Raw genomic sequence first — 16,055 nt, forward strand, 5'->3', positions numbered from 1 at the left:
TGTAGATCCCTGAGAAAAATGGTTTGATTAGTGAAATTCATAAAGAAAATGTGGTGGGTTAAAAATAGAAAAATCCAATATACACACTTTCTTTATTAAAGCATAATTTCATAAAAATTTTGCATGATTTTTAAATATTTATAATTTTCCATACTACATTTTTTTTCTTGGTAACTTTTTTTTGTATGTATCAAGAGAATTAAGGTTTTTAGTGAAGCTTGCTATTAATTCTTAATATGTTTAAGTCTATTTTTAAAAGGGCGGGGATAGATCTTCACCCCTCTTGTAAATTTCAGGAAGTGTAACCTACTCCTAAAGTGTAGGAGGTTATGGTCTTATAAAGGTTGTATGTAATATTTTCGTCAGAGTAGTAGTATAGACACAACAGATCTATAGTATTAATGTATATAAAGAAAACTACCTCCCTTCAATTTTCAAAGACCATTTTCGTCTGCTTCTAAATGATTTTCTGCTACTTGGCTGTGTTAATATAAGCGACACCATTGGTTGATTTTCAATGACCCAATAGAAAGGTTGCATAAGGCGGTTGTGATGGGGAGATACAGTTATTTAACCCTTTCTCCCTCTATTGTTTTACTCTAATGTTTACACTCCCACGGTTCTAGATTTAACAAGTAAGACAGCAATCCATAGAAGCGTAGCCCAAATAGAAAGGATATTTTACGGATAAAATCCTTCACTGTCATTAGAATACATTTGGTGAGATTCAAATAATTATAAATCCATTGTTATTAGGATTTAAATTGTTTGATTTAAACGCAGACGAACTTTTTCTCTCGAAACCCAACTCTGATATTTAAATGTAAACCAATAAATGCATGCATAAGACAAACAAAGAGTTAGTTATAGAGTAGCTTCGCAGTTTAAGCTATGTATGGGCAGTAAGAAAGAGAGGGGGGGACATTATACTAGTTTATATACTAGTCCCCAATGTTTTATAATGACGTTTTCTTATACGTTAGCTTAAGAAATTTGTGGACTGTTATTGAATTTTGAATGGTTGGTTGAGTGTCTAAAAGCTTCAACCACCAATTGTAATCTACAGTAGGGGTAATTTTGCGTATCATCATTGGGATGTGTACATCAATTTATCGACCATTGTCTTATCCCTTTAGATCCCTGAATATATGGGCAGTCAGATATTATTATGTTTGTGTCCCATGTTTGTTGTGCATTTGTAAAAGTTATATTCTAAAAAGAATGACAGAATTATGACATCCCAAGGTTTTAAAATGGATTTATTATTACATGGATGAAGTTTCATAAAAAAAATAAACTAAAAAGTCACGAAACCTTTTAAGATTTATAATGTGAAAATCTAGGAATCGATCTAGAACCTCAACAAATAAGCAAATCTTAATGAAACTTTGTTGGGATATTTAAATTGTGAACTTATTTATTATTTAATCCCTAAATATATCAGCCATCTATCTTGAATAGGAGTGAAGAAAATCATGAAAACTGAAATATCTAGGAATCGAACTAGCACCCCAACCAATAAACAAATCTCAGTAAAGCTTGATAAAAGTATGCAGAATATTAAGGTATTCAATCCCTGAAAATTTCAGCCGTCTATCTTGAATAGGAGTTGAGATATTTATGAAAACTTAAAAATGTAGGAATCGATATAGCACCCCAATTAATTGACGAATCTTAATGAAACTTTGTGAAAATATGAAGAATGTCAACATATTTAATCAAGGAAAATTTCAGGTTTCTATCTTTAAAAGGGACCAAGAAAATCACGCTTCCCCAATTCTGTTTCTGACAGACAGACATTTCGAATTATAGAGTAGCTTTGTTACTAAAAAGAATGACAGAGATATGACATCCCAAGGTTTCTATATCCAACATAATGGATTTATTATTACATGGATGTTGCACCACATTTTCTTGTACTCTGATAAAGTGATGATCGCAGGTGGCTAAATATTCAGCCCCATTACTCCATCCACCCCCCTATTACTGGATAAACGAACAGATCAATAAATGAAGCTATGTTAACAACCTAAATTAACGTCGAATTTTTGCCTGTCAATATATCCACGTATATCCTATATCCAACATATTTGTTTATGGTTCTAAAAGCGCTGGAAGATTGATATTTTAATATTTTATACATTTGCATAGTTTTATTACAAATATCATCATAGGCGTCCAAGAGTGGGGAGTAGAGTGTTTCACTGTATTGTATACACCCCTAAAACTTTGAAACCCCTCGTTTTACCTCTCTCAAAATTTTAAAAATTTATCTGGACTGTCCTGTCACAACTGATATTACTACCAACTACTTCACAGACTTTCTACATATTATTCAACTCAATTTTGACGCAAGCTGGCTGTTAGTAGGAGTTCCAAAAACGCTCACAAGTAATATGATAACTGTTTTAAATATTGAAATTATACTTGTGTTATATTTCATCTTTCAGTCAAGACTGAAAAAAAAGCTTCCAATAAATTCAAATCTACTTGAATTTATTTCCTTTCAAAGGAAATTTTTGCTTAAAAACAAAAGGTATAAACTAGGATATGAAAAATTAACAACAATTCAATTTGACCCTGGATAAATTTTATTCCTACTCTGTCTGTTATTCAGCTCAAGTATGCTATACAGGGTAAATACCTAGGTAAGGGACCAGTCGATAATGATCCTTCATTAATCCTCTGGCGACTCTTAAACCTAACAGGGTCAGAGCTGTCTACTATCAGAATACCTGTCCTTGCCCCACTCATCTTAATTCAGTCTGCCAAGCACATCTTATATGTGATACACTATTTCTTTGAGGCTTTATTGATGACTGGGCTCAGGGAATACCACAGGATGTCTGACTTAAATTAAAGGGGCAATAACAAGGTAAGGGACCAGTCATCCTCTGGCGACCCTTGTACCTAACAGTGTTAATAAAACTGTCCATGCCCCTCCCTTACTTATTCATTCTGCTAATCACATCTTAAATGTGATCCATTATTATTTTATGAAGACGTAAATTATGACTGAACAAAGGGAATGTCACAGTATGTAAAAATCTTTTCTTATAACCAATGTAATTTTGATATGATATTCTTTAATATATGTGTACATAAATAATTTTTATCCATTTTTTTTGAATATTGTGAATGACTTTTAAAATAATATTGATAAACTTTAAATGTAATTTTTGTATGTAAATGATAAAGACAAATAAAGAATCAAATAATAATAATAATTAAACTACTTCCCTCAAACCTTTGAAACCCCTCATTTTACCCCCGCTCAAAATAAAATAAAAACTTGGACGAATCTGAATATCATATAAGGATTTAATGAAATTCAATGAAAAGTTCAATAAAAAAAAACAATTTTCTTATACTTTCTTTAATGTGATGCAATACGTGATTTTTCAGTATAGCTCAGCACCAGTTCTAATCCTGCGGATATTAATCAGTTTGGAAGCCATTATGAAAAAGGATTTAAGGAAAATTTCAAATGCTTAGAATTTATTTTTTAAGCTTTTGAAATCCTTAAAAAGCATTAATCATAGTAAATGTCTTAAATATTTCTTACACAAAAGTTATAAGAAGAGTCTATTTTTAAACTTTAGAAATAATGTTTGTTTCTTACATGCAGGAAGCAGGGATCTAAAGGGATAAGACAAGAGCCGATAAATTAATGTATATTAGAGCGGGTTCATATCAGAATTAGACAAGGAGTGGATGTGCAACAGATAAAACTAACTAAAAGAAAATTTCTCACCGAAAAAGAATTTTTTAAAATGAGATTTAGAATGCGACCACTTAAAAATGTAATTCATTGATGAAAATATATGCAAAGACGACATTCAAGTCCTTTCCACTTATTATCTCAGTTCCTATTAGTGCTAGAGGGTTAAATATTTTGTTCATTTCCCTAGTTCAATAATGAATTTCCTACTATAAGTCAGTCAAAGTCATATTTTGCTTCATTACCCTTTAGTTACTAACCTTTTACCAACAACCAGACATACAATTGTACAGCTATTTGTAAATGAGAGTTTAAAACTATCTTGTTCCTAGCCTTAGAAATAACTAAAAAAAACATCATTTTTTAAGGTTTATTTAGTATTGTCCAGTTTGTAGAGATGTTTAGAGGTTTTCTCAGGCTAGGAACAAGATTTTTTGAAACAGTCAAAAGTTCCTGATTCTACTCCTCAATGCCTTTCCCGGGAGCACAATGAAGCCATAGTTCTGATTCAATAAATTTTTGACACCCATTTACAAATAGCTATACAATAGAATGTCTTTAAGACTTAGGATAAGTTTTAAATCATCCAGAGGTGTATTATACTCATACAAATCATTTACAGATCCCCGCTTTGGTCTCAGAAAAAAATGTCCAAAATCGAACCACTCTAATGTATATCCCCAATGATAATACTAAAAATTAAACCCTCTGTAGATTTCAATTAGTGCTGGCAACTAAACTGTATAAACCAACCAATCCCAAAAGTTGTTAAGCCAACAAATAAGAAAACGTTATTACAAAACTAGTGTAACGAACATCCCAATGTCTCCTTTCCCCTATACCGGAAGAGTTTACTTTATTCTTTGGCTAGGCAGCCGCACAATTAAATAAATAAACAGATTTGGATAGTTTATTTATTAGATTGCCAAAATATTGCGGCACAACGGCGAATTATTGGCTTAGAAATAGCAGCTGCGGCTGCCAACATTTTCTTACCATTTTAAATACACTGTGAGAAAATCCATTTTCTCGTATTCATTCGAATCCGGTGGATAAGAACCGGTTCTCATCCATAAGAAAAAACTATGTCTAGCATCGTATTATATCCAGCTTTCTACGAATATAAAAATGTACAATCATAGATTTAAAACCAGTTTTTTTAGCCCGTGCCTACGGCACCTAGGGGCTAAAAAACTGGTTTTAATCTTATAATTGTACATTCTATATCCGCGGAAAGCCGTTTATAATACGATGCGAGAAATAACTATTAAAGTTTATTTCCTAAAATTTTAAAAAGTAAATTCAAAGAAGAAAAATCAGTGATCTTAAGGGATAAGACAATGGCCTATAAATTGATTAAAATCCCCAAGGATTAATACAAAAAATTACCCATTCTGTAGATTACAATTAGATTATTGGTTGAAACGTTTGGAAAATAAACTTAACAAAGAATATAAAACGTTGGAGACTAGTTAAGTAAACAGCCCAATGTCCCCTCCCTCCCGGCCCTGGTATTAAACAGTACATGAGTTGTTGTCACTGGACAAACACACATTTGCATTAATTCACATATTTGTAATTTTATACAATGTATGACTTTCAAAAACGGTCAACAACGAGAATAAATATATCACACAAAGACAATATATTAAATATAGATTCACAAATACGCTAAACAAGCCCTCAAAAAGAATCCCATACTTCAAGCAACGATTTTGTCTCTAATTTGTAGTCACTCTATGTATTGCTTTGCGTCTATCCATAATCCATATGTCTGTTTCTATGAGCTTCGATATCAAGGATGTTGTCATCCATGTTTTTAAAAGCGAAGCTTTTTCTCTAATTATGGTCGGTCAGTCCGTCCGTCTGTAACGGATAGCTTTTTTCGTTAATATAGGCATTTTAGAATTGTCCTATCGATTTCAAACTTTGCACGATGATTTCTGTAGTAGTTAGATACGATTAAGAAAGCGTAGCAACTCTATAATCGTTACCAGAATGTCCGTACGTCCATTTTTAACATGTTGATTTTTTACTTTTTTAACAACAATTTTTTATGTGATAAAATCATCCGATTGATCTCATTTTCGGAATACTGATTCCTATTACAATAAGGTACAATATTTTGAGCGAAGCATATCTATAATCAAGTCCTAAAAATGTCAGTATGTCCTTAAACAGAATTATGTATTTAAGTAGTTTTTCAACAAATTTACGTATAATTTTGTCAAAACTTATATATTCATATTTTGTATATACTGTCCTTGCACTCTTCAAAAGTTAATGTTCGTCTGTCAAACCGTATCAGAGCTTCGCTTTTATGGATGTTGTCATCCTTGTTAATGTAATTCCTGTTATAACTAAATACAGATATTTATTTATCTTTTGAAAAGTTTTTATGTATAATGTATATGGTGCATTATTTGCCAAATGTACCACTTTTCTGCACTACCTCTCCGATTTTGTTAATACTCTATATTTTGGTCCGTTGGGTGATTCAAGGATGCTGGATTGCCAAAAAAAAGTTTCAGAGTCCCTGGATGTCTAGATATCTAGCTATTTATGAAGGTAGGTAACAAAAATTTAAAAAACACCCATTTTTTCACAATTTTAAAAATTAATTTTTTCATCATTCTTACATCCAACCCATACATTTTATACACCAAAATGATCGTTTATTCATGTAAAAAGCGCACATAATGCCATTTTGGCCAAAACTCTAATTTTACTTGTTGATTATTATTAACAAGCGGCTGCGATCTTAGCACTAAGGAGCTATGCATTTGAAAAATTAAGGAAAGCAATAAAATGGCCTAAAATCAAACTTAGATATAAGAATCAAATAGCCTAAAACCATCCAGAGATCTATAATAAACTTCTATAAAATGGAGAACTTAATCGGTTCAATAGTAAATCTTAAGTGTCCAGTGGTTTGTGATGTATTTTGATACAAACATGCAGACACGTCAATTAATCATTGGCTTATTGACCAAATTTAGATAAAAAAAATAAAAGGTGTGACAAACAAACAAAAATTTTAATACTTTCATAATTCTATTTTTTTCTCCTTTGGTATATTAATACATATGGTGCATTATTTGCCAAATGTACCACTTTTCTGCACTACCTCTCCGATTTTGTTAATACTCTATATTTTGGTCCGTTGGGTGATTCAAGGATGCTGGATGGCCAAAAAAAAGTTTCAGAGTCCCTGGATGTCTAGATATCTAGCTATCTATGAAGGTAGGTAACAAAAATTAAAAAAACACCCATTTTTTCACAATTTTAAAAATTAATTTTTTCATCAATCTTACATCCAACCTATACATTTTATACACCAAAATGATCGTTTATTCATGTAAAAAGCGCACATAATGCCATTTTGGCCAAAACTCTAATTTTACAGGGTGTCCAACAAAAAGTGTATTTTGGATATCTAGCGTAATACCCAAAATACCTGTCCGAAAAAAATCATTTTTTTTGGCTTAAATCCTGTGTTTTATCTGTGGGCATATGTGGTATATAACGGTTCGGAGGACCCGGGACTATAAGGTTGTCAAAATTCATTTTGGAACACCCTGTAAATGGGATTTTTGTGTCTGTAGAGCTAAAACTTGGTCCAAATTGGCTATTTTTTTCAAATACTCTAATATGTGTCTTAGTATGTTTGGCCATAGTGTTTTCTGACCAGATCAATATTTTCCTATTTTTTGGACACCCTGTATTTTCAAAAAAAGAAAAAAAAATTTAGTTTTTTAAAAAAAAAATTTTTCTATTTTTAAGTTACTTAAAACTGTCATATCGATACAGATTTTGACTAATAACAATAATATTTTCCTATTTTACAAATTTTTACACTTTTGGGACACCCTGTGCATGTTTTTGAAAAATGATAGTTTTTGCCCATTTTTGGGAGGAAGGAGTCGTTTTAAGGCCATAGACTATTTCTTCATTTTTGTAGAACTTTTCAAGATACATCATTTGTTATTTATGCAAAAAGCGCAAAAACCGAACCGTTTTGCCGTTATTCACTGCCAAAGGCGGAATTTTTTACGTTTTTTGCCGTTCCCGAGGATTTAATGCGCATTTTAGGTAGGAAGACGTTGATTTTTCAAGATAACTGTGAAATACTTTTATTTAGGCATTTTATTTTACTAAATTTCATGTGAAGTAAAAATTTTTGTATATCCAACCGATTTTTGTCAAAAGGAATTTCAAATGCACATGGTTTATGTTTCTTTTATTACTTATGTTATAGCAATTATTTATATTATATACACTTCATTTTCTTGTTTTAACAATTGAAATCCATCTCGACGAAAAACAGTTAGCTGCACAAAAAATTTGACTTAATATGAATTTTAGAAAATTAAATTTCCTAAATAAAAGTATTTCAGAGTAATCTTGAAAAATCCACGTCTTCCTACCTAAAATGCGCATTAAATCCTCGGGAACGGCAAAAAACGTAAAAAATTCCGCCTTTGGCAGTGAATAACGGCAAAACGGTTCGGTTTTTACGCTTTTTGCATAAATAACAAATGATGTATCTTGAAAAGTTCTACTAAAATGAAGAAATAGTCTATGGCCTTAAAACGACTCCTTCCTCCCAAAAATGGGCAAAAACTATCATTTTTCAAAAACATGCACAGGGTGTCCCAAAAGTGTAAAAATTTGTAAAATAGGAAAATATTATTGTTATTAGTCAAAATCTGTATCGATATGACAGTTTTAAGTAACTTAAAAATAGAAAAAAATTTTTTTTAAAAAACTAAATTTTTTTTTCTTTTTTTGAAAATACAGGGTGTCCAAAAAATAGGAAAATATTGATCTGGTCAGAAAACACTATGGCCAAACATACTAAGACACATATTAGAGTATTTGAAAAAAATAGCCAATTTGGACCAAGTTTTAGCTCTACAGACACAAAAATCCCATTTACAGGGTGTTCCAAAATGAATTTTGACAACCTTATAGTCCCGGGTCCTCCGAACCGTTATATACCACATATGCCCACAGATAAAACACAGGATTTAAGCCAAAAAAAATGATTTTTTTCGGACAGGTATTTTGGGTATTACGCTAGATATCCAAAATACACTTTTTGTTGGACACCCTGTAAAATTAGAGTTTTGGCCAAAATGGCATTATGTGCGCTTTTTACATGAATAAACAATCATTTTGGTGTATAAAATGTATAGGTTGGATGTAAGATTGATGAAAAAATTAATTTTTAAAATTGTGAAAAAATGGGTGTTTTTTAAATTTTTGTTACCTACCTTCATAGATAGCTAGATATCTAGACATCCAGGGACTCTGAAACTTTTTTTTGGCCATCCAGCATCCTTGAATCACCCAACGGACCAAAATATAGAGTATTAACAAAATCGGAGAGGTAGTGCAGAAAAGTGGTACATTTGGCAAATAATGCACCATATGTATTAATATACCAATAAAAAGGAGAAAAAAATAGAATTATGAAAGTATTAAAATTTTTGTTTGTTTGTCACACCTTTTATTTTTTTTATCTAAATTTGGTCAATAAGCCAATGATTAATTGACGTGTCTGCATGTTTGTATCAAAATACATCACAAACCACTGGACACTTAAGATTTACTATTGAACCGATTAAGTTCTCCATTTTATAGAAGTTTATTATAGATCCCTGGATGGTTTTAGGTTATTTGATTCTTATATCTAAGTTTGATTTTAGGCCATTTTATTGCTTTCCTTAATTTTTCAAATGCATAGCTCCTTAGTGCTAAGATCGCAGCCGCTTGTTAATAATAATCAACAAGTCTTTCAAAGGGCTGCTTTCAATACTTTGGTGCATTGTAACGATATGCCAATCCATATGCTTATTGATTACTGCTCTATTATATATACTCTATTGTAACGATATGCCAATCCATATGCTTATTGAATAATGCTCTATTATATATACTCTATTGTAACGATATGCCAATCCATATGCTTATTGATTAATGCTCTATTTTTACAACTCTATTACATAAATGAAAGTTATATAAGAAGATGTGTGTATCTATATATGCAGGGAAGGAGGGGACATTAGGCTGTTAATTACACTAGTTCCCGAAGTTTTATAATAACGATTCCTTATTCGTTGGCTTAACAACTTTTGGTACTTTATTTGAATTTTGATTGGTCGGTTCATTAAGTTAAGTGTCTAAACATTTCACCCACTAATTGTAATTTGCAAAATGGGTAATTTTGTGTATCATCATTGGGGATGTACTTAAATTTATCGTTCATTGTCTTATCCCTTTAGATCCCTGGTATATGTAGCATATGTTCAGTGCATTGTAATGTAAGTGCATAGGCATAAAAAAGTCACACAAGTTTCAGCTTGTATACAAAAGAAATTGATCTATAGATTGATGGATGGATTAATCGATATATTATTAATTGGATGTTGCTTTAATATTACCAAAAAGAGCAGTATGAATTTATATAAAGTTTGTTACTTTATTTTATGTTTTATTATTATTTGGCCACAACTTGGTAAAAAATGCTCACAAATCAGACCTTTTTCGACCAAAGATACTCAAATGGTTTCTTTACAAGCCCAATCAATCAGTTTTAAGATATCTTTATATTTCAAGCAAAATTTATGAAAAGTGATGCTTTTAGCTGACTTACATAACGATACCTTACTTTACCCAACAGATCTATAGTATAGATTTATATACAGACAACTACCTCTCTTTCTTTTTCAAAGACCTCTTTCGTCTACTTCTAAATTATTTTCTGCTACTTGGCTGTGTCAATATAAGCGACACTATTGGTTGATTTTCAATGACCCAATATAAAGGTTGCACAAGGCGGTTGCGATGGGGAGATACACTTATTTAACCATTTCTCCCTCTAGTGTTTTACTCTAATCTTTACCCATTATCCCTTTTCCTCCTAATGGATGAACGAATCAACCAATAAATAAGGTACATGTTAGCAACCTTGTCAATATATCCACTTAATGTATATCCATTGATGGATTGCATTAGGTGGGAAATGAAAAAAGATTGAAAGGAAACTTTTTACATTTAAAAAGAATCTTAACTAGCAGGGATCTTAAGGGATAAGACATTAGATGATAGACTGATATATATCCCTAATGATAATAAACAAAATTACCCCTTCTTTAGTATGTTGGTACATGCCAGTTACTAGACCAACCAATAAAAATGTAATAAAAGAACATATTTACATCATTAGGACTTGATTCTAGAGATGCGTTGTTTATAAAATTGTACCTTGTTGTAATAGGAATCAGTGTTCCAAAAATCAGATGAACAGTATTATTATTAATGGACGTACTGACATTCTGGTTTATATGGAGGAGGTTTATATGCTGTATAAATCGAACCTGACTTCTGCAGGAATCCCCATGCCAAGTTTAAAATCGATAGGACAATTCTAAGACGCCTAAATAAGCTGCTTACTAAATTAAAAGTTTTTACCTGGCTGTATTGTTGCCTACACTGTTGTGTAATTGGTGATGGTTCTGATACAAATGCTTAAATTATTTTCAGGGCTCGGCAGCCGCACTTTAACCCCCCGGAAGCATCAGGTAAATCAACCTTTTACAATTTTAAAAATCCGCTGGAAGTCTAAACTTTAGCTGTTTAGTGTTTATTCTAACATTTTCTTATTTGTTAGCTTAGTTACTTTTGGGACTTTTATTAAATTTTGATTTGTTGGTTCATTAGGTTATGTGTTTTACATTTAACCACTAATTGTAATCTACAGTAGGGGGATCATCATTGGGAATGTACATCAATTTATCGGCCATTGTCTTATACCTGTCTGGTCATTTGCTTATCAGGAAAGCTTCTATATATCTGGTTTTTGTGCAAATATAAATTTAATCATTCCTGTGCTATATTGGTGAACGATGACTGGTGATTTTGAAGTGAGGGAAGGTCTTCTTCCTTTGGTGTTCCATACAGAGATACATCATCTGGTCTCTCTGTAGAGAAATGGACCTAATAACATGAATATATTATTTTGGTGTTCCCATACAGAGAAACATCATCTGGTCGCTCTGTAGAGAAATGGACATAATAACATGGATATATTATTTTGGTGTTCCCATACAGAGAAACCTAAGGAAAACCTAACTCTTGGGCTAGCCGACGAAATTTTACAGAATATAAACTGTTTATAAAAACCAATAGAAATAGTAGAATAGAAGCATATTCTGAACCCTTTTTTCGTCAAATCTAAGAAGGAACATTTCTGGCAGACAAAAGTATTGTTTACTTTCGACTCAAGCTGATGTGGATTCTTAAAAAATTATAGACTCGCTACTCGATAGTGAGGCAAAATTATTTTTGTGAAAAATCATCCAAAAACACATTAAAAATCTACAAAAATTAAACAAAATCATATGTTAATAACCCTTTTAAGATTTTATTTAATTTTTGTAAATCTTTTTATTTGATTTTGGAGGATTTTTCACAAAAAATGATTTTGCCTCACCAGCGATTAGCTAGCCTAACTTTTTTTTAAGAATCCACCTCGTTACGAAGCTTTCAAATTTAAACGAAATTTTTAGGCAATTAATTCTGATTCCGCAAAGCTTTTTACTAAGAAAATATACTGTTTACAGCTGACTTTTATTTATTTATGAAATGAAAAAAAACATGCATTCGTAACAAGATGTGTACTAAATTTCAACCAATGAAATTAAATGTATGTACCGATGCGATTCTCCTATTGGCTCAATCAGACATTCCCTCTCTTTCTTAGTACCTTTATTATAAAACCAAAAAAACACATGAGATAGTTTTACTTTTTTTGCATCTGATTAAATAAAGATAAAAAAGAAAAAGAATTTTTACGTATATTTTCATTTCCTTACTGGTTATTCAAATAATTTAAAGTAAAAACATTTTGTTTTCATATTTTCGCAATATGTTAGAAAAATAAACATATTTTTCAACCTTATATGTTTGTAATTTAATAAAAACTACGTATTCTTAAAGAATAGTTATTTATCGAATCATATTACAGCTTTCCGTGGATATCAAAATGAAAAAAATATAAATTAAAACCAGTTTTGTTAAACCCCAAGATGCCGATGGCTAGGTCTAACAAAACTTTAATAATTTTATAATTTTCATATTTCGTGGAAAATTGTCTGTAATACGTTTTTTCATTGTTTGTGGCGAACTGGTTCTAATCCAGCAGATTTTAATAAGTTTATAAGCCAAAAAATAAAATCCAGGTATGATTTTTGTACAATTTATTCTACATGACCTTTCCTTGAATGGAATATTAAGAAAACTACGTATTCTAAAAGAATAGTTATTTATCGGATTATATTATAGACAGCTTTCCTTGGATATTAAAATAAAAAATCATAAATTGTCAAAATTGTCTGTAATACGATGATAAACATGTTTTTTCATTATGGCTGAGAACAGGTTCTAATCCAGCAGATTTTAATCGGGTTGGAAGTCATACTTGGAAAAAAATCCAGGTATGATTTTTGTACAATCTATTCTACATGACCTTTCCTTGAATCTAAAAAAAAAACATGTGTTTTTTTCCCTTGAGAATGGATGTAGAATATATACGAGGATATTATGACAAGGAAAAGAATTAGGTTTACTAACATCATTTATTGGTCAGTTCGTTCATCCAGTAGCAGACGAGGGATGGGGTAAAAAGGTGGGTGAGGTATCGTTTTTTTTGCCAGCTACAGGTTTTACTTTATTATAGTACATGATAATCTGGTGTAAGATCCAAGTAATTATAAATCTATTTTCTTGAGTAATTCGATATTAAACCAATGATTTTTAGACCGATCAATCCTATTCCAAAGCTGGGACTTGGGGCCAGTTAATTATATGATATAAAAATGGATTTAATACTACTTGGATCTTACACCAAGATACGATAAAAAAAACTGAAACTTGTAGCTGGCTAAATTAAAGATCCATCATCCATCTTATTTACCCCATCCCCTGCTCTCCTACTAGATGAACGAATTGACCGAAAAATGAGGTCCATGTTAGCAACCTAAATTGACATTAATTTTCCCCCTGTCATAATATATACGTATATTCTCCATTGATGTATTATTTTAAAATTAGACTATCAATATGAAAATGATATAAAACAAAATAATGTAAATGATAACTCTAAATATATATTACAGGTTTGCAAAATATATTTGCGTCATGTGCATAATAAATGAATTTCTTTGCAAAAACTTGGCTAAACCAATAGATAGGGGAATAACAAACTTAGCTTCATAAACAGGGAGGGAGGGTACATTTGGCTGTTTATTACACTAGTCCCCAAAGTTTTTTAATAACGTTTTCTTCTTGGTTGGCTCAACATCTTTGGGGACTTTTATGAATTTGTATTAGTTGGTTCATTAAGTTGATTGTCCAAACGTTTCAACCACTAATTGTAATCTCCAAAAGGGTTAATTTTGTGTATAACCATTGTTATTTACATCAATTTATAGTACATTGTCTTATCCCTTTAGATCCCTGTTCCAAGATAGAGGTATCAATTATTTAGAAAATCAACATGCTTAGGGTTAAAATATACATTTACGACACAAAGTTAAAATAATCCGTCTTTTTCCTATCATGTTGCACAAGATTTTTATGTACTCTGAAAAAGTGATACTCGCAACTGGCTAAATAATGATACCCCCCATCCACCCCTTTTACCCCATACCCTCCTTCAACATGAAAGAACTAACCAATAAATGAGGACCATATTAGCAAGCTAAATTGACGATAAATCTTACCCAGTCATTATATCCTCGTATATCCTATGTACATTTAATTAGCTATTCTTTTTTGTACATCAAATTTGTTTCAATCAATCTAGATATTGCAATCTATTGTTTTTAGGCAGTTTCCAAAAACTAGATTAAGTCCGTTTATCCCTATAAATTTTCTTTAGATTTTAACATAAAAGTTATTTATATCCTACAATAAATGTATAAGTATAGATGTATAACCCAGACAACTATCTGACCCAAGTGGTGAGGACCTTTTACGTCAGCTAGCAAATTTCTCTCTGCTCTTTTTAAGCGTCTTGGCTGTGTTTATATTTCTGACGCTACAGGCTACAGTTCATGAAATTTGGTGTAAGATCCAAGTAATAATAAATCTATTTTCTCGTATTAATTCGAATCCGGTGGATAGGAACCGGTTCTCATCCATACGAAAAAACTATGTCTAGCATCGTATTATATCCAGCTTTCTACGAATATAGAAATGTACAATCATAAGATTAAAACTAGTTTTTTTAGCCGGTGACTTCGTCACCTCGGGGCTAAAAAAACTAGTTTTAATCTCATAATTGTACATTCTTTATCCGCGGAAAGCTGTTTATAATACGATGCGAGAAATAACTATTCTTAAACTTATGACACCATTTAATTATTAAAGGGGCAAAAACGTCTAAGCTTATATGTTCTAAGAATAATTGAAAGAAAATGATAAAAAGCCAAAAACAACAAATTTTAATTTTCCTGGCCTGAGTAAAGAAATTATTTGATAAATAAAGTTTGAAAGTTTTATCAATCAAAACCATTATAATGCCAAGAGTTATAATCATGAAACATGCTTAAATTTAATATAAAACAAGGATGACAACGCCAAAATAGAAGAAAGTTGCCAGACGTACATGAAAACTATAGAGTGACGCCACTTTTATTAAAAATATATTTGATAAATCAACTCTTTTTGTTTTACCAATTAAGAAACTTCGCTAAAAAGAATAGCCATATCGGTCCAGTGGTTAGAAATATCTTTCGATAAAAAAAGACAAACAGACTCACATCCTGTTATTTGTTTTAATTAGATATATGTTCATATTTTAGATTGTGTTTAAAACTAATAATGCAATGATTAAATTTGTTAAATAAACTTGAAGCTTGGAAAGTATCCCTGCATATTTCTGAGTATTATTACTATTTAAAGACTAAAGTTAGTTAGGCATGCAACTTTTTAAGTAAGCTATCATCTATCTGGCGACTGCAACTGCAGCTGATGGTTGTAGCTTAGTGAGTCACAAGCCGGATTATAAGGCATATGTCAGGGCGGCTTGGCAGCTGGCAGCCTAAACTAGTCCCAAACAATCCCTCTTTAAAAAAAATAAAAGTCTCAAAGCGAGTTTTAATATGAGGCTAAAATAAATTTTAAAGAAATGCTGGATGAGGTAAATATAAAGATTACATTCTGATATATCTTAAGATTAACTTTAGTTCATTCATAAATATGATAAAAGAATAAAAGTGCATTTTTAAAATGTTATATTGTTGCATATTTACCAGGGATCTAAAGG

At 31.2% G+C, this 16,055-nt stretch overlaps 1 protein-coding gene across 1 annotated transcript in view; it reads right to left on the reverse strand.

The window, feature by feature from the left end:
- LOC145312411 (uncharacterized) overlaps window positions 1–16,055 on the reverse strand; it is a 122,736-nt gene that overhangs the window by 91,503 nt on the left and 15,178 nt on the right. Inside the window, exons 5-6 of the mRNA XM_080151647.1 lie at window positions 11,612–11,722; window positions 11,198–11,241 (exon numbers count right to left, since the gene is read on the reverse strand). Coding sequence (XP_080007773.1) covers window positions 11,198–11,241; window positions 11,612–11,722 — 155 coding nt within the window. The remainder of the gene's footprint in view (window positions 1–11,197; window positions 11,242–11,611; window positions 11,723–16,055) is intronic.

Source organism: Acartia tonsa, chromosome 2 (genome assembly GCF_053477335.1).
Source record: "Acartia tonsa isolate MP-2025a chromosome 2, ASM5347733v1, whole genome shotgun sequence".
Taxonomy (NCBI): Eukaryota; Metazoa; Arthropoda; class Copepoda; order Calanoida; family Acartiidae; genus Acartia; species Acartia tonsa.